This window comes from Lontra canadensis, unplaced genomic scaffold, assembly GCF_010015895.1.
Source record: "Lontra canadensis isolate GAN:19392208 unplaced genomic scaffold, GSC_riverotter_1.0 scaffold51, whole genome shotgun sequence".
Taxonomy (NCBI): domain Eukaryota; kingdom Metazoa; phylum Chordata; class Mammalia; order Carnivora; family Mustelidae; genus Lontra; species Lontra canadensis.
The window spans coordinates 13,875,336-13,894,121 of record NW_022631045.1 but is presented as its reverse complement, the minus strand read 5'-3'; the positions used below and the strand labels follow the sequence as shown (position 1 = coordinate 13,894,121).

At 40.6% G+C, this 18,786-nt stretch overlaps 1 protein-coding gene across 4 annotated transcripts in view; it reads right to left on the bottom strand.

Moving 5' to 3' along the window:
- Positions 1-18,786, bottom strand: part of WDFY2 (WD repeat and FYVE domain containing 2) — a 180,840-nt gene that overhangs the window by 36,848 nt on the left and 125,206 nt on the right. For all 4 annotated transcript variants that reach the window (XR_004384632.1, XM_032874119.1, XM_032874118.1 and 1 more), the window contains exons 4-6: positions 17,995-18,049; positions 9,043-9,193; positions 1,845-1,957 (exon numbers count right to left, since the gene is read on the bottom strand). Coding sequence is in view for 3 of the 4 variants with exons in the window: in XM_032874119.1 (XP_032730010.1) it covers positions 1,845-1,957; positions 9,043-9,193; positions 17,995-18,049 (319 nt within the window). In the remaining variant the exon portion in view is untranslated. The remainder of the gene's footprint in view (positions 1-1,844; positions 1,958-9,042; positions 9,194-17,994; positions 18,050-18,786) is intronic.

Genomic DNA, 18,786 nt, shown 5'->3' with positions numbered 1-18,786 from the left:
ACAGAGAGAATCTCAAGCACTGATCGAGGAGCTGGGGCTTGATCCCAAATCACGACCAAATCTAGAGTCAGATGTTTAGCCAACTGAGCCACTCAGGCGCTCCGAAGAAGAACATTTCTGAAGCTTCTATCTGATCACCTCTATTCTTCCTTGAAGGAGGAGCTGGGGGAGGGGGCAGGGGCTCGAGGAGAGCAGTGAAGGTCTGGAGAAGTCCTGGGGAGTACAGAGGGACTGTGGAGGGGCTGTGTGGAGGGACTGAGGCGACACTGGCAGGTGGACTGGAATGCTGAATGGGCAGTGGTAATGGTGGCCTGAGGCTTACATGCGACTTGCCGCAGCCCCATGGGGACAGTGTGAATGGGGCACCTGTCCTTCCAGGAAGCACCAGGGCACCTGAACCAAGAGCGCTGGGCGGCTCGTGGCTGAAGTGACACCCCTCTGGAAAGCCAGAGAGGATGGGGCGCAGACATGGGGGAATGAGGGACTGAAGACTGACTGGTCAACACCGACAAGAGCAAATGGGGCCGGAGGCAGGGTTTAGAAAAGCTAAAGATTAGAAGACTGAGTCAGCAGTGAAACGAAGAAGTTTAAGGTTCCTGAGGTGGGAACAGTTCTGGGTCCCTAACAGGCCAGGCTTACTCAGGGTGTAGGTGGCTAAAAAGAGAAACCCAATCAGGAAAGACCTGGGTCCTATCCACAGGGGATGCTTCTATGTGTTCTTCTTCCCAGAAACAGAGATAGTTAAGATTATCTTTTAGGACTCTTTTCCCCTGGATTCAATTTCCTCTTAATGCATTCCTTTTTTCCCCCTGAGGAAATCCCTTATGATCTAGGTACTGTCCCATTTTACATCCCTATTCACCTACTTGTGTTCTTATATGCCATCTAAACTCAGTATGAACCTTATTCTGTACTAAATCATAGGTTGGTAATATGTAGGAGACCTAAAAAGCCCATTAAGAACCATGAAAACAGGCAGTGACTCATTTCCCAGGGTCAACATCACATATTAAAAATACTAGTAAAAACGAATCATTATTGGGCACCTGGGTGGTTCAGTGGGTTAAAGCCTCTGCCTTCGGCTCAGGTCATGATCCCAGGGTCCTGGGATCGAGCCCCACATTGAGCGCTCTGCTCGGCAGGGAGCCTGCTTCCTCCTCTCTCTCTGCCTGCTTCTCTGCCTATTTGTGATCTCTGTCAAATAAATAAATAAAATCTTAAAAAAAACCACACGAATCATTATCAACTATTCAAGTGTTTCAGAGGCTAAGCATGGATTATTTTATATTACCTTGCTTACATGATCCTGAGATCCTGATTCTCTCCCCAACAAACAAATCCTAAATAATAGAAGAGCCCAGAAGAAGTCAAAAAGGAACCTATGTAGCCTAGCTAAACAATGAACATATTTTTTTATTTCACTTGTCTTAGAAGTGGGGGAGTCTGTCTTGCACACCATCTTCTCGCTCCAAGGATGGAAAGGACAAACTGAGGCAGCTGTCTTTTCAGTCTTCCGGGGTTGGTGCAGTTGCCACATGGCCTTAAACAATGTCTCATCAACATACGCCAACACTAGCTTTCTCCAGTGCGACAGGACACAGAACCAAATCACCAACAGTTCTGAAACAGACTGGCTCCTTTTTTTGTGTGCACTGAAAACTGTGGAAAATTTCTGACACTGTATCTTACTGAACCATTCTGAAATCAGTTAAATGTATCATTCCTATCTGAGCACACTGTACTCTGTCACTTTCACAACACGGCAGCCGAACGCCAGAACACACGGCCGGTGATATGTCACCGTGAGCGCAGCACGTGGAGATACGGCTTGCAGTCAGTCCCACCTGTGTGTCCTCTGAATGTTGTGACCAGGGTGCAGTTGTCTTGCTCCAGTTTGAGGATGGTTACTTGGCCTGATTGGTCACCAATAAACACATGCCGGGTTTCAACATCAAATCTATCATGGAAACATTAAGGATCGTTTCTCAAAATTGAGTGGAGGGATTTAAGTACGTACATACATACATACATAGATACACACATAAACCCAAGAAACGTGTAAATCCTATATGAAGAAAGCTTGGATGTTAACACTAAAAGATACAAAAGCAGACACAACGAAGTAAAAGATGCAGCATTATGGGACAGTAAGACATCACACGGTAATGTCATTCCTTACAACATTAATTTACAAATTTAACATAATCCCTATAAAAATAACAGAGCTTTTTTTTTCTCTCAGAGCTGGGGATGTTTAAGTTCATATAAAAAATAAATAAACAAGAAGAGCCAGGAATACTCCGAAAATAAGAGCAATGTGGTATGTGATAGGGGAAGTTAGCCTTACCAGATAATAGAACATGTTATAAAATCTCTGTAATTAGAAATGTGGTATCAGTGCATAAACAGACAAACAGACCCCTGGAACAAAATGGCCAAGTCTAGAAACATCAACAACAGATAGCAGCAGCAAAGCCAAAAGACAAACTGGAAAAAATATTTGTAACTTATGTTACAAAGGGCCAAATCCCTAACACAAAAAGAAAAATCAAGAAGAAAGCAACCACAAACCTGAGAGAAATGGGTAAAATGTATGAACACAAAGTTCAAGAAGAAATGAAGATGAAAATGAAAACGGTGTGTGAAAATGAAAATGTGTGAGTCAAACCAGACCTGAATACTAGCCTTCGAAAGACTGCTTACAAGGCTGGGTTGGTGTCTCACAACTTGGATTTCTGGAGGGTTCCACCTTTAGCAGACAAGAGTGGCTCCCTGTGCCTTAACTGTACACAGAATATGGTTTATGCCAAATACCTGCTTTTCTACTTAGTCCAGAATTTTGGTACCTGTCAGAGAGAGGCTGCCTACGTGACTGGTCTCCAGTACAAACCTAAGGCACTGAGTCTCTAGCTGAGCTTGTGGGGTTGATAACACCCAGTAATGCCACATCTAGAGATCTATCCCACAGATACACTGGCCAAAGTACAAAATGCATACTGGAGGCTATTCGGGCCACACTATTTTAAATAGCTAAAGTTTGAAGGCAACAAAAAAATTCCAACAAAAGGGCACTTACTGAATTAACTAGGATATACCCATGCAATATTGGGGGGGGAAAGGAGCTCCATATCATAAGCAAATGGACATGGAGAAATTTCCAGGGTATATTATAAAGTGGGGAAAACAAGCCAAGGTATTTAAGCTACACTATCTTTGCCTAAGACAGAGAGGGCTAGAGAAGTGTGTGTGTGTGTGTGTGTCTTGCAGGGAGGATGGTGGGGGGGGTAGACTCATTTTACAAAAGGAAGCTCTGGAATGATAAATCAAGTTCTCACACAAGTGGCTGCCTACGGAGAAGGGAGAAACGAGCTGAAGGGACAGGGATGATAATGAGACTTCTCTTGTCATAGTTTCCATTCCGGAATCATGTCATTATTTTACATATTAAAAATATGTATGAATTTAAAAGAAAAAAATCCCCTAAATTGACAATAAAGTAAAATCAATGAACCTATCAAGTTGGTGATATAACCACAGTTAACAGAATTATTCAAGTGACTCTAAAACAGTGTTTCAACTGTACATCCTTGGGAGAATGTATTCTAAGGACAAGGAGAACTGCAAGGAAATCTAAAATCTCATTCCGTAGTCTTGTTGCTATAATACTGCTATTATTATTTTGAAACAGCTTAAATGTACCACAGGATAAAGCAGATATGCTAATGTTTTAGAAGACACAATTTTCAGCTCAAGGTAAAAGAATCAAGTACAAAAATGAAGTAGAAACCCTATAATGTTAAATCTGAATTTATTATATGAAATATTTATTTTCTTTTCAGAAATATACACACATATATTCCCTAGCTATCTCTGATACTACTCCTCACTAAAAGAAATGGCTAATTCAGGACAGGGACAGGAAAGTACAAGATAAGGTTAAGACACATTGTGTCAAAGGCTCTCTATCAAAAGCAAGTGAGGGGACACCTGGGTGGCTCAGTGGGTTAAAGCCTCTGCCTCCGGCTCAGGTCATGATTCCAGGGTCCTGGAATGGAGCCCCACATTGGGCTCTCTCCTCAGCGAGGGTCCTGCTTCTCCCCCCCATCCTCCTCTCGCTTCCCTCTCTGCCTACTTGTGATCTCTGTCAAATAAATAAATAAAATCTTTAAAAAAAATTAATTGAGATAATAGCAAAAGACACTGGAGCCAGTAGGATGGAAGCTTACTGGCCAACAATGGGACAATACTACCATCAAAAAAGGCAAATTACTGAAACCTACTGGATATATTATTAAAAAAAAAAAAAACCTTAAAGGAGTTTATAATAATGCTCAAAAAGAAAAAAAAAAAGACACCTACTGGAGGTAACCAGGGCACTGAATCGCTACTCTGAAAATGAGCAATTAAAGATAATTAAGAATTTATGTTGATTTTCCCATACTAAATGTATCTCAAATAGCCCTAGTTAAATGAGGGAAAGTTCTACTTTATAAAGAATTCCAAATAACACATGTGGAGTAAATTATCCGATTACACAATCACCATTTTTGTGACCCTAACAAAAGAACTGGTTCAGGAGAGACCAATAAAGGCAAGGCTGATGAGCGGGTCAGTGCCACAGCGACCCAGGGGTCACCACCTGAAAAACTGACCAATTTGGGCCTTGATGGGAAGGGGTGACAACCCACCACTAGGTGCCTCCTGCTGCGAGCACTAGGAACCAGACAGCACAACCACAAGCTGGATCTGAACTGAACCAAGACTGTAGAGGTAACCCCCAGCTTACAAAAAAAAACATGGGAGAAGTATAGGTAGAAGTGATGAAATGACAACATGAGGAAGCACAGATCACTTCAGAACGTGGGGCTGCCTCCAGGAACATGGACTCTGTATCTCAACAAGTTATAGGAGGATTTTAAAAAAAAGGGAGGGGTGCCTGGGTGGCTCAGTGGGTTAAAGCGTCTGCCTTTGGCTCACGTCATGATCCCAGGGTCCTGATATAGAGCTCTGCATTGGGCTCTCTGCTCAGCAGGGAGCCTGATTCCTCCTCTCTCTCTGCCTGCCTCTCTGCCTACTTGTGACCTCTGTCAAATACATAAATAAAAATCTTTTTAAAAAAAAAGGGGAGGGGAAGGAGGAGATCACTGCTCTAGATTGAGAGATTTAGAATAGGACAACCATAGTCAATTTGCGAACTATGTCTGGACCCGATTTCAAATCAACTCACTGGAAAAAGCCAGTGAGATGTGAAAATGGATCAATTATTCTATAGTATCAAGTAATGGTTATAAATTTTTAGGAGTCATAATAGCATCGTGATTACTAAAATTCTGTGTTTTTCAGTGGCGCACAATGAAGGTGGTAAGGATGAAATGACATTAGGTCTGAAATTTGTTTCTGAATACTCCAGCAAGGAGAGAGAGAAAGCCAAAAAGATTGAAGAATCAATCCTGGATCTGATGAGTATGTGAGTGTCCATTACAGCCTCTTCTCCCAGATGGTGCATGTTTTGAAAATTTTCATAAGTGAAGAACAAGGCACCACAAATTCTCCCAGTCTCAAGAACAAGGGAGATATATGTAAAACGATATTAAGATTGATGTGGACTAAGATCACCTTACATTTACCTAGATTAATTATAACGACACAGATGAAGAAACAAACGCACTCTGATACCCAACAGTCTTTATGATGGCAGGTAAATAGTAGCAGTCTCGTAAAAAAATATAAATGCAGCAAAAGCTATTAGAAAGAGAACTGAAATAATAAAATTACAGTATAACCTCAAAGCCAGCATGACCGTCATTAATATAAAAATCAAGATAATCTTATAGCTTTCCAGTGCTCTTGCCCTGAATATGAATAGATCTAAGAGACTTCCTGGTGAAAAGACCTTGTCCTATATAGGGTGACATCCTGGAAATACCTACAACATGAATAAAATCTTGAAACGGAGAGTACCTTAATTATTTCTGCAGAAGCATGAAAAATGGGATTGAAACACAGTCAAATGACAAGACTAAAAGCTGAAGCTTAAGTGTGCACAAATTTAAATACTAGGAAGTAAAGTGACGAAGGAAAACAGTTCAATTTCCTAACATCAATCTGCCAGGTGACCTTTGGGAAATACCTCCACTCTGCTGTATTTCGGTGTTCAAAGGGCTAGTGGAAAGATTGTTAATACCCGAGTTCTAATCCTGGTTCTGCCAGGTAGGAGTCCTGACAGTCCCTTAACCTTTCTGAGCCTTGGTTTCTACACTGTGAAAATTGGGAATTTGGTCTTTTGGTTTTTACTTCTAATTATTGTTCTGAGAGTGAGCAAAGTAACATTATGTAGAAGCACTAAATAAAACTTTCGGGAACTGCAAATTAAGACATTTCTCTTTTTCCTCTGCTCCTTGCTCTCCTCTCTTCCTTTCAATTACTGTTGTTAGTGTTCTAGCTCTCTTAATGCCTGAAGCTTCAGACCTTTAGCCAAAGCAACCAAAGATTTTGAGGTTATTCAGAATCTGGTAATTCAATTTTTGAAAGATCAGTCTCTTTGTCTTCCTTTATTTCTCTACTTGAATTTTGGTTATTTCCACTGCACACGTACTTCTTCCCCTCCCCTGTGAGGCCGGAACAAAGAAAAAAAAAAGGCTAACTCAACCTGATTTTTCTCTGTTGTTGATGTGGATGAATGACCATTTGAGATGGAGATGGGAAAAAGGTGGTTCATCTGTGGAAGTTTTTATGTAACACCACCACTGTCCACTAGGAAGAGACATTAGGGTACTGATATTATTCTTAATATTTTATGTAGTTTCAGCAGAACTTCTTCCTTAAGAAACCTGTAAGTATGACAAGTGGCAGAAAGAAGAGGAAAGAGGTGGGGTGGAGGATTCCCATGAAAAAATGTGTTTAAAAGTTGGATTTTAGTGTGAACCCCAACACTATATGAGTATATTTACACTGTTAACAATCTGTGCACTGGGCACCTTCCAGAAAAAACCCTCCAGCCCTGGGAAAGTCGCATGTTTCCCATACGACACCCTCTGAAAAAGTAACATGAAGTTATGCAGTGTCCACAGAGCATCGGAAACTTATCAGAGATAGAAGGCTGTAAGGCCATTCTTAAATCAGGAGTAAGGGCAGGCACTGTGGCTCCAAACTCGGAGCTGAAGAAGCAAAATGTGGAAGGTGAGGGAATCTTCTGGAAGAGCCTGAAGCTCCCCTCCCCATTAACACCAAGGCTGAACTAGATGGTTACACTGCTAAATGAACCCAGAGGCTTTTACACACACACACACACACACACACACACACACACACACACGCTTCTGATACCGGATCACATGATTTTTTCAGCTTGGTAAACCACATGGTGTGGTCAAAGGAAACAGTTGAAAAATGAAGGTGACTTTAGAAGATGCCTAAAGAGAAGGGTCAGGGACCACCACAGTCAGGAGACTTTTGATTCTGGGCATTCGTGTTGTTTCTCATTTTCAGATAGCTTAAAAAGTAAACTTCTTAAGGGTGAGATCTGCCTTTTTTCTATATTCCTTGGCTTGGCTAAGTAATAAAGAAGATGTATCTTTTAGGTGTAGCTAGTGATGTAGAAGCCAGCATAGTACGAACATATTGACGCCATTCTGGTCTCAAAAAGGTAACACGGTATGATGGGAGAAAACAGCAGTGCCAAGGCAGAAGACATGGGTTCTGGTGACTTTCTGACATACTAGCAGGGTGGCTGCAGATAAGGCAGGAGACCCTTTCTGCGCTTCAGCTGACTCATCTGTAAAACGAGGAGTTGACCCAGATGACCACTAAGGGCCTTTCCAATTCTAATACTGTAAGAAATCAGTCAACTACGACAAGAGAGTTCATATATTTCAGGCATTAGACTTATGTCAACTGGCTTTTAGAAAGTAAACTCAGGTTTCTTAACAGCGGGTATCACCCTCTCAAAGATAAGTTGATCCTGCTTGCCGCTCCTTATCACTCTCATTTCTGGCCTGCTTGGCAACTTGCCATTTTTAGAACCTTCCACGATGGCCATCCTTAGTTTCATCATCTTGCTCTTCCAAGTGAGGAAAACAAGAAAGAAAAAGAGGAGTGCCATGAGCTAACATTCACACACACACACACACACACACACAAATACAGCTACTGTCGCCCGTCTGCAAGGAGACAGCAAAGTACTTTGTCAGATTTGTTGAGAATCACTGAATAGGCATTTTATAAATATGAGATGAACATCTGAAAGCAAGTCTTACTATTTCTTCCTGCTTTTGCTGACAAGTGATCTGTTTCCATGTATTCCCTCATTCATCACAAGGTGGAGAGTGATTCTCCGCTTTTTAAACCAAGAAGCCCAGGGCCTGCTGTTCCTTACACAGCATCACGCCCCGGGTTTCACACCAGTCAAGACCATGTATGCTGCAGTCTAGTGGGCCAGAATTGAGGATTACCCAGCATGAGCGATATTCACACCGGGCGTATAGGTCTCGAGACTTGGGGGATAAGAATTAGTATCATTCTACACATCCTGGAAGGGCCTTATACCTGGAACAAAGTCTGTACTATTACTGTGTAAATACCAGTTAACCTACTAGTGGTTGTGGCCCTGTAGCTTCTCCATAAATATTTTAAAATAAATAGGATTCTGGTGGTTCTTCACAACCTTAATATCTGTATGCAAATTACTTCTGTAGGTAAAGGCTGTCTTTCATTGATGGTTTTATCTCCCTGTTCCAGAATTCCTTCTGACAGCTGACGTTCAGAAATCTGGACTCTGTCCTGTCTGGATGTCAGACTTGTGTCACAGTCACCTTACAAGCTGCTCAGCAGGATCTGTTATTTGGGGGGAAATCACCTCACTTTCACCCACCTCCGTGAGGACCCTCCATGATTTGTGTTACCAGTCAAGTCAATGAGAATCTTAATCAGCAGGGCAACTCAGCAAATAACAAACTTTCAAGTTGCACATACCCAAACTTTTCATGAAAGAAAGGAGACAACAGCTAAGTTCCCACCAAGGGATTTTTGTTCAGCAAAGGATACTGCAGGCCCGAGGCCACGGCACTGGTACGGTAACCTCCCAGGCGTTGCCCACTCTCCGAGCAGTGCCAGGCAAACTGCTTGTCCTGCCCCGTGCTCAGCACCCACTCCAGCTCCAGGACAAACAGGATCATCGTCACTCTGCTCTGATGTGCTAAAAGCCAAGAGACAAGAAAATAACCCATAAAGCATCATAAAGGAGATTGATAAAGCATGGTCTACAGAGACGTGACACTGTCTTCTCCCCATCCCAGAGAAAGCTGGAGAGTATGGACAGCCATTAGAAACATAGCCCGGAACAGTGGTTCTCACTAGGGGGAGAGGTATACCACTCTAGACAGGCATGCCTGAGTTGTTTAAAAAAAAAAAAAATATATATATATCCATTTCCTTCCATCCCTCTCTTTCTTTCCCGCCTGTGCCAACCCCAAGTTCACCACCCTCCAGAAGTCCCCATTACCAAAGGGCCTGGGCCGCCTCTCTCAGACATGATGGAGCTGCTGGACTGGAGAGTGTCAGTCTCAGTGTGATCACAGAACAACAGAACACATGATGTCTTATAAGAAAGTCACCTGGGTGAGTTTATGCAAGCTTAAAAAAAGTACAGAGCGTTACTGTTCTCCTTTTGGTGAAGTGTGGCTTACTAAACCCACAACAACAAAGTTCTAGATGAATTTTCTGTAAGAAATCAAATGCTGGGAAGGAGGGCAGAATTACTCCCAAGTGACATGTAAAAGAGAAGGAAATCACCCTTATATCAAAGTATACACACATGTGATAAGGAGGGCAAATCTCCCAGGGTTGCTCACACACAGGCAACACCATCACAGAATTACCATATCACACAATTTCACAGTTAGAAGAAATTGCTCATGTCATCTACTCCATCTCCCTATTTTACATATGGGTAAACTCGGGCACAATGAAGTTGAGTAGTTTGGCCAAGATCTCATGGCTTCTCAATTATCGAATAAAAATCCGTAAAAATTTGCTTTTTTCTTACACAGTTCCAGAGGGTAAGGGAGAGGGTCTCCATGGCTGCTGAACAGAGCTGACTGGGATAGACAAAGATCAGTAACCTGAATCGGGACCTCACTGGCCCTGTGCCCAGGAGCTGGCAGTCTGGTGGGCAAGAGCAGACCCGTCATGAGCGTGGTGATGTGACAGAGAAAACATCACTTTCCCATTTTGATCGTGAAAATAGAGTTAGTAGGGATGGACCAATGCAACTCTACTGACAATAACAGTATCACCTGCCAATTTCTGAGTGTCTAACAAGTGCCAAGAACTTAAATATATTCTTTCACTTAGTCACTATAATGACCCTGCAAAAGTGGGTGGTTTCTTCATCTTACAGACACAACCTGGCCTTGGCAGGAGGGCCCTTTTATACTGGCTACCAAACCAAAGAGCACCTACAGGACAACCATTCCACCAAATGCCTGATATTTTAAAATCTGGTATTTGGGGGCACCTGAGTGGCTCAGTGGGCCTCTGACTTCAACTCAGGTCATGATCCCAGGGTCCTGGGTTCGAGCCCTGCCTCAGGCTCTCTGCTCAGCAGGGAGCCTGCTTCTCTTCCTCTCTCTCTGCCTGCCTCTCTGCCTACTTGTGATCTCTCTCTATCAAATAAATCAATAAAATCCTAAAAAAATACAATAAAATCTGATATTTGAAGCATCGAGACTCTAAAGGGACACAACAAAGAAGGGGTATAGAAGCAGTAACACCATGACTTCTCTACAGTAAACACCTGCCTGAGTATCAATCACCATTCGAGATCAAAATGTTTGTTGTCTTTAACATAAAAGATATGACTTCTCAGAAACTCCTGAAGATCTGGTCATCAAATGTCCAATTCGATCTCCACCAATGATGGAATCAAATGAACTTCTCTATTGCTTCAAGTTTCTCGAGTCTATTTCAGCGAGATGGTAGCCCCCAGCATTTTGTCCCTATGTGCCATCACTTTCTAAGTCCAAGGGGGAGGACGGCAGCCCAAAACAGAAGGGAGGGGTTAAGCACTCTGAGCTGCCCTGATATGAGGGGAGTAGACAGAGGCTCTCAAAGGTTGAGTGACTTGCTCAAATCGGCACAATGAATGATCAAACTAGAACTAAAACCCTAGCTTCTCTTTCTGTCAGGCTGGCTAGGACTACTGAAAAAACAAACAACAAAACATGCCCCCAAACTCAGAGCACATACTCTTTCTAAGGTGACAGAATTCTTTAATTCAAGAAGAAACCCTTTAAAGGTGCATACATATTACTAAGCTGCAGAAACGTGGGCTTGAAGTCTGGCCATACTTCTTGACTAGGAAGGCTGAGAGAGGACATCCTTGTCTTGTTTGTGATCATAGTGGGAAAGTATAACATTTCTCACAATTAAGTACAATGTCAGCTGCAGATTTTTGTAGATATTTCTTAATGGAGGTGAGGAAGTTCGCCTTGATTTGTAGTTGGCTCTGTGTTCTTATCATGAATAGGTGGCAGAGTTTATCAGATGCTTTTTCTGCACCAACTGATATGATCATACCATTTTACTTCTTTAGCCTCTTGATGTGATGGATTACACTGATTTTCAAATGTTAAACCAGCTTTGCATATCTGGAATAAATCCCCTCGGGCATGGGTGTGTAATTTCTTCTGTATATTCTTGGATTTGCTAGAATTTTTTGAAAGGATTCTAACATCTAAGTTCATGAGAGTTACTGGTCTGTAGTTTTCTTAATAGTGTCTTTGGTTTTGGTATCACTGTTTTATAAAAAAAATGTTTATTGAGGTAAAATTCATCATTTAAATAATTGTAGAGTGTATCATTTAGTGGCTTTTATTATATTCACAAAGTTGTACAATCATCATGGAAAAATGTTCTATTTATAGAACATTTCCATGACCCCAAAACAAACCCACATCCCCAATTCCTCCTTCCCTGTCCCTGGGCAACCACTAATTACTTTCTATCTCAATGGATTCCTCTATTCTTCTTCTTTTTTTTTTTTTTAAAGACTATTTATTTGGGGGGGGGAATAGCACTCAAGTGGGGGAGGCACAAAAGGAGAGGAACAAACAGACTCCCCACTGAATGGGGAGCCCACTATGGGACTTGATTCCAGGACCCAGAGATCATGACCTGACCCAAAGTCAGATACTAAACCAACTGAGCCACAAAGATGCTCCTCCCCCATTCCTGACATTTCATATAAATGTATTCATATAAAGTGTGGTCCTTTGTGTCTAGTTTCTTTCACTGACTTAGTGTGTTTTCAAGGTTCATCCAAGTTGTAGCATGTATCAATATTTCATTCCTTTTTTGTGTCCAAAACATAATTCATTTTATTGGTATACCACATTTTATTTAACCATTCATCCATTCATGGACGTTTAGGTTGTTTCCACTTCTTGCCTATTGTGAATATAGGCACAATGGCATGCAATCCCTCCTTCCATTTCTTTTGGGTATAAACTTGAAATAATCCTTGCTTGGTCATGATGTACTATCCTTTGTATACGCTGCTGAATTTGATTTGCTAAAATTCTGTTGGGATTTTTTGCATCTGTTTTCATTGCGAATGCTGGCCTGTATATTTCTTTTCTTGTACTGTCTTTGTCTAGTTATCATGTCAGATACCACCACTTCAAAAATCAGCTGGAAAGTCTTTTTCTGGAGTTTGTGCAGAGTTTGTATTGTTTCTTCCTTAAATGTTTGATAAAATTCACTAGTAAAGCCATTTGGGCCTGGGGTTTTCTTTGTGGGAAGGTTTATTTATAAAGTCAATTTCTTTAGTAGATATAGGGTTATTAGGGTTATCTATTTCTTCCTGACCTTTCACAATTTTTACCTTTCAAAGATTTGTTCATTTCACTTAGGTTGTCAGATTTATTGGCATAAAGTTGTTCATAATATTCCTTATTATCCTTAAATATCACTACAATCTCTAATAGTGTCACTTCCCTTATTCCTGATTCTGGTGGCCTCAATCTTCTCTCTTTTTTTTCTGGTTTAAGTCTGGCTAGAGGTTTACTGCTTTTATTCATCCTCTCAAAACAAACAACAGTTTTTGCTGTCATTGATACTTCTTTCTTTTTCTATTTCATGAACTTCTGCTATGATCTTTCTTCTCTTCTGCTTAAGATTTTATTTATTTATTTGAGAGGGACAGAAAGAGCACAAGCAGGGGGAGAGGCAGAGGGAGAAGCAGACTCCCCACTGAGTGGGGAGCCTGACATGGGGCTCGATCCCAGGACCCCAGGATCACGACCTGAGCTGAAGGCAGATGCCCAACTGACTGAGCTACCTGGATGCCCCCCTTTGTGGTTTCTTGATGTAGAAACTAAGGTCACTGATTTGAGACCTTTCTTTCTTCTAACATAGGTGTTTAATTAAGTACTGCTTTAGTAGCATACCACAAATTTTGATATGCTGTTTCCACTTTGATTTCTTCTTTGACCCATGGATTACTTAGATGGTTCATGGTTATTTAGCTTCTTAATATTTGGGGCTTTTCGGGAGATATTTCTGTTAATTGACTCCTGGTTCAGTATCGTTTTGATCAGAGAACACACCTTTGAATTCTTCCAAATTTACTGAGACTCGTTTTATGGCTCAGAATATGATCTACCTTGATAAATGTTCTGTGTGAAGTTGAAAAGAATGTGTCTTCTGCTTTAGTTTAATGGAATGTTCTACAGATGCCAATTACAGCAAGTTGGCTGTGTACTATGTTCAAGCCTTTTATACCTTACTGATTTTCTGCCTACTTATTCTGTCCATTACTGATACATTCAGTCAATTATTGAGAGGAGTTCTAAAATTTCTGACTAAAATTGAGGATGTGCCTATTTCTTCTCCTGAAGTTTCATCAGGTTTTGCTTCATATATTTCAAAGCTATGTTTATTAAGAGTATAAACATTTGGGATCATTATGCCCTCCTGATGGATTGATCCTTAATCATTATGAAATAATCTCTGGTAATATAATCCTTTATCCCTGGTAATATTCTTTTCTCTTAAGTCTAACTATTATTTTTTTTTTTTTAAGATTTTATTTATTTATTTGTCAGAGACAGAGGGAGAGAGAGCAAGCGAGCACAGGCAGACAGAGGCAGAGGGAGAAGCAGGCTCCCTGCCGAGCAAGGAGCCCGATGTGGGACTCGATCCCAGGACGCTGGGATCATGACCTGAGCCGAAGACAGCCGTTCAACCAACTGAGCCACCCAGGCGTCCCAAGTCTAACTATTATTAACCTAGCCACTCCAGCCTCTTTTGACTACTGTTTGTACTATTTATCTTTTGTTATCCTTTTATTTGTAACTGCTTTATGTCTTTATATTTACAGTCCATTTCTTGTAGGTGGTTTATATTTGGGTCTCCTTTTTTCATTCAAGCTGATGGCCTCTGCCTTTTAATTGGCCTCAGACCACATACATTTAATATGATTAATTGATAACTGGTAGGTTTAAATCTATCCCTTTGCTATATGTTTTCTTTTTTCCCCTTTTTCTTTTTTTTTTTTTTGGCAGGGGAAGAGGAGTTCAGTGAGAATGATTTTAATGATTCCATTTTATCTCCTTGGCTGGCAAATTAGTTGTCACTTTTGGATTTGTTCTTTTATGGTTGCTTTAGGGCCTGAAGTATACATCTTTAACTTACCATAGTCTTCCTTCAAGTGATTCTACTCCACTTCATGTGCAGCATAAGAATCTTACAATATGGGGCGCCTGGGTGGCTCAGTGGGTTAAGCCTCTGCCTTCGGCTCAGGTCATGATCCCAGGGTCCTGGGATCGAGCCCCACATAGGGCTCTCTGCTCAGCGGGGAGCCCGCTTCCCCCTCTCTCTCTCTGCCTTCTGCTCTGCCTACTTGTGATCTCTGTCTGTCAAATAAATAAATAAAATCTTTAAAAAAAAAAAAAGAATCTTACAACAGCATACATTTCCATTTCTCCCCACTTCTTGGCTTTTGTGTTACTGATGTCAAACATTTTAATTTTACATGTTATAACCCTCATGCTACTTTATTACTTTTAGTTAAGAAGCAAATTGTCTTTTTATAAGATTTAAATAATAAGGAAAAATCTTATAGTAACCATGCCTGCTGTTCTTCATCCTTTTGTGTAGATCCCTATCTTCCTTTGGCATCATTTACTTCCTTCCTGAAGGACTTCCTTTAACATTTCCTTAAGTGCAGGTCTATGAATTCTCTGTTTTTTATGCCTGAAAAAAATTTTATTTCACCTCCATTTTTGATATCTGTTAATATCAATCCACTCATAGTGGATGGATTCCTTTTAACTTTTGTAATTTTATTTTTATTATTATGAATTCATCTTAAGCAGGGCTTGTTTTTGCTGTGAGATCTTTGTGTGACTTGTCTTGTTGAAGAGAGCTTCTGAATTTATTTCTAGCAGGTACCAGGAGGATACCACTGGCCCAGGACCAATTCATATGTTAAATTCTTAAGCTGGAGCTTCTAGCACCACATGAATGATTTAAATTTGTATTCCAAATTCAAAATTTTAGGTTGTAATTTTCATTTACCTGGAAGATTCTTCCCCTCGATCTAGATTTGAGATCAGGAATAAATTATGCTATGGTCTTCTGGGCCAATAAGTGGAGAGTATGGATCCTCTCTTTCTCATGGGCTATAGTCCTTTATGCATTTCATCTTTGTATGAAAATAAGAGTTGCAACTTCCTATCTCACTCAAGTCCTAGGTTTCATCTTTTGTCCCTAAGTGAATGTTCATACAAAAGCTTTTACCTATCAGAAGTTCTATTTTTCTCCCCAAGATAGCTACAATGTCAGGTAGTATGCATATCACTTTGAGTTTTAATTCTGTCTTTGCTTCTGGTACATGGGACTCACCCTCCTGTTTCTCTCATGGGCTTAGCATTGCATTAAAAAAAAATATATATATATATATAAATATATATATATATATAATGACTACTGGGATTTCAAAATGTCTTGATAAGCTGAGATGATGGACTTAATAAAATGAGATGATGAATAAACTGTAGTCCAGCATTTAGGCTAAAAACAAAATAAACCTCCCTCTCCACCCCCATACCAAGAAAAGCAACAGCTTCAAAATTACAGGAGACATAGTTTAATAACAACTCAAGTGAGAATCATTAAGGGGTTTGAGCTCACTGCTCCACATGAGCCTACAGTATAAAGTGGCCTGTCAGAAGTTCACCCTTTATGGAACAGTGACCAGAAGAGGAAGGAAATACAATTCTGTAGTTATCATATTACATATGTATATTGGTTATCTACTGTATAACAAATTATGCCCAAACTTAATAGCGTAACACAGTAAACATTTATTATCTCAGAACTTCTGTGGATCAGAAATCTTGGTATAGCTTAGCTTGGTGCCTCTACTGAAAGGTGTCTCACAGGATAAAATCGAGGTATGTGGTGGGACTATGGTCTCATCTGTAAGACTGACAGAGGAAGGACCTGCGGAACTCCATGCTCTCTCATGTTGACTAGACTCAGCTCCTCAGAGGTTACTGAACTATCTGAGGGCTTCAGTTCCTTAACAGCCACTGAAGTGGCTTCCCTCAGTTCCTCACCACATAGGCCTCTCCATAAAGTAGCTCACAAGATGGCAGCTGGCTTCCATGAGAACCAGAAAGAGCAGGAGAGGGCAAGCAAGAAGGACTAATCTCTTTGTAACCTAATCTTAGAAGTGATATCCACCATTTGCCATATGTTAGGTACAGTCTACACTCAAGGGGGGTTTACACTCAAGGGCATGAATAACAGAAGACAAGGATCATCAGGAGCCATCTCAGAGGCTGCCTACCACAATGTGTCCCATTTTTAAACGGCTCCAGAGGTACAACATGATATCCCAAGATCTGTGACCAAGACAACTAAAAAACAAATTTTTTTAAAGAAAAAAATTCAGGTCATGTAAAGGAGAATGTAAAATGTTTGAGATACAAGAAGGAAAGAAGAGACCAGGGTGGGAATTTTCATGGCTATTTTAAAATCACTGAAAAGCTGTCATGTATAACAGAGATTCAACTTAGTTTCTGTGGCTCCAATAGGCTGAACAAAAACCAACAGAGGAACTTTCTAGTATTCATAACATAACATTTTAATGACCTGGCTACCTGTCTGTAACCTCTACATAATTAGAAACTGCTTATAGGCAGGTACTACACATGTCTTGTTTACTATTATGATCCTCAGTTACTGAAACTCAGTAGGTACTCAAGGAATACTTGGTAAGTAGTATGTGAAAACAAAGAATAAATCCACAGGGAAATGAATTTTGGCTCAAAATCTAGAAATAAAGTACTTAATATTTGAATTTTATAAAAATCGGGATGGTTTGCTAGGTATGTCTTTGGAGGTATCGGAAAAGAGTGTGGATGATCATACAGGATGGATGGATCAAGAAATTATGGATGAAATAACCTCTAAGTCTTAAAAGATTCACTTCTAATGTTCTGATCCTATAACATCATTGGTCTAGATAAATAAATCATTACAGAAAATGGCTCCTGATCCATGTATGGCACACTGCCAATGTTGAAGACACACTAAATTCCTTTCCCTTAGACAACATGGATATTCTAGGCCTTTAAACATATTTAACCAAAAATGAAACGAGCCCCATGTAAAATAGCTCACTTCTAACACTGACCCTACTCTCTGCAGCTGCTACACTGCTTTGAGGCCATGTAGTGTAGCAGAGAGACAAAGGACAAGGGTCAGAGCTTCTGGGGTCACAACAACCCAGTCCAGTTCTGCATGTTACCAGCTACAGGACCTTAGGCAAGTCATCCAACCTCGTTAGGCCTCAGTTTCTTAACTCAAAGACTCGGATAAAATTCACCTGAAAGGGCTGCTCTGTTTTGTTTCCCCTGACTACTGTAAAGTGAAGCTGTCAAGAGACATCTCAAAGTCTAAGTAAAAACACTGCTGTCTCATTCCTACCTTGATAGTTTTTCACAGGAGTCATCTTGTTATAATCTTCTGATAAAATAAACTCCTGCAAAAGAAAAGAAAAATATCAAGTAAAAAGAAATTCTTTAAGTGAATAATTAGGTTTTGAAAAAACATCATCGCAGAATTAGATCTAACATTACTATGGCCAATCAACTCAGCATTTTTGTACATCTTTAAAAGTAACGATTATGATTATGATTCAACGCAATTACAATTTTTATCTTGTAACACTGAGCTTGGTTTTTTGTTTTTGTTTTCTTGAGTATATGTGTGAAGAAGAAAATGATCAAGTTCAGTTGTCTTGACAGTGGTCAATTTTGAAGATAACCCTCATTCAACTTGCTACAGCTGCAAACTTGGCCGGTGAGCAAATCGATGGCAATTCTCTATTATAGAAGCAAATCAGGTATTTTATTTTATTTTTTAAAAGATTTTATTTATGGGGCACCTGGGTGGCTCAGTGGGTTAAAGCCTCTGCCTTCAGCTCAGGTCATGATCTCAGGGTCCTGGGATCAAGCCCCATAGTGGGCTTTCTGCTCAGCAGGGAGCCTGCTTCCTTGTCTCTCTCTCTGCCTGCCTCTCTGCCTACTTGTGATCTCTGTCAAATAAATAAAATATTTTTTAAAAAAGATTTTATTTATTTATTTGACAGACAGAGATCACAAGTAGGCAGAGAGGCAGGCAGAGAGAGAGAGACGAGGAAGCAGGCTCCCTGCTGAGCAGAGAGCCCGATGCGGGACTCGATCCCAGGACCCTGGAATCATGACCTGAGCCGAAGGC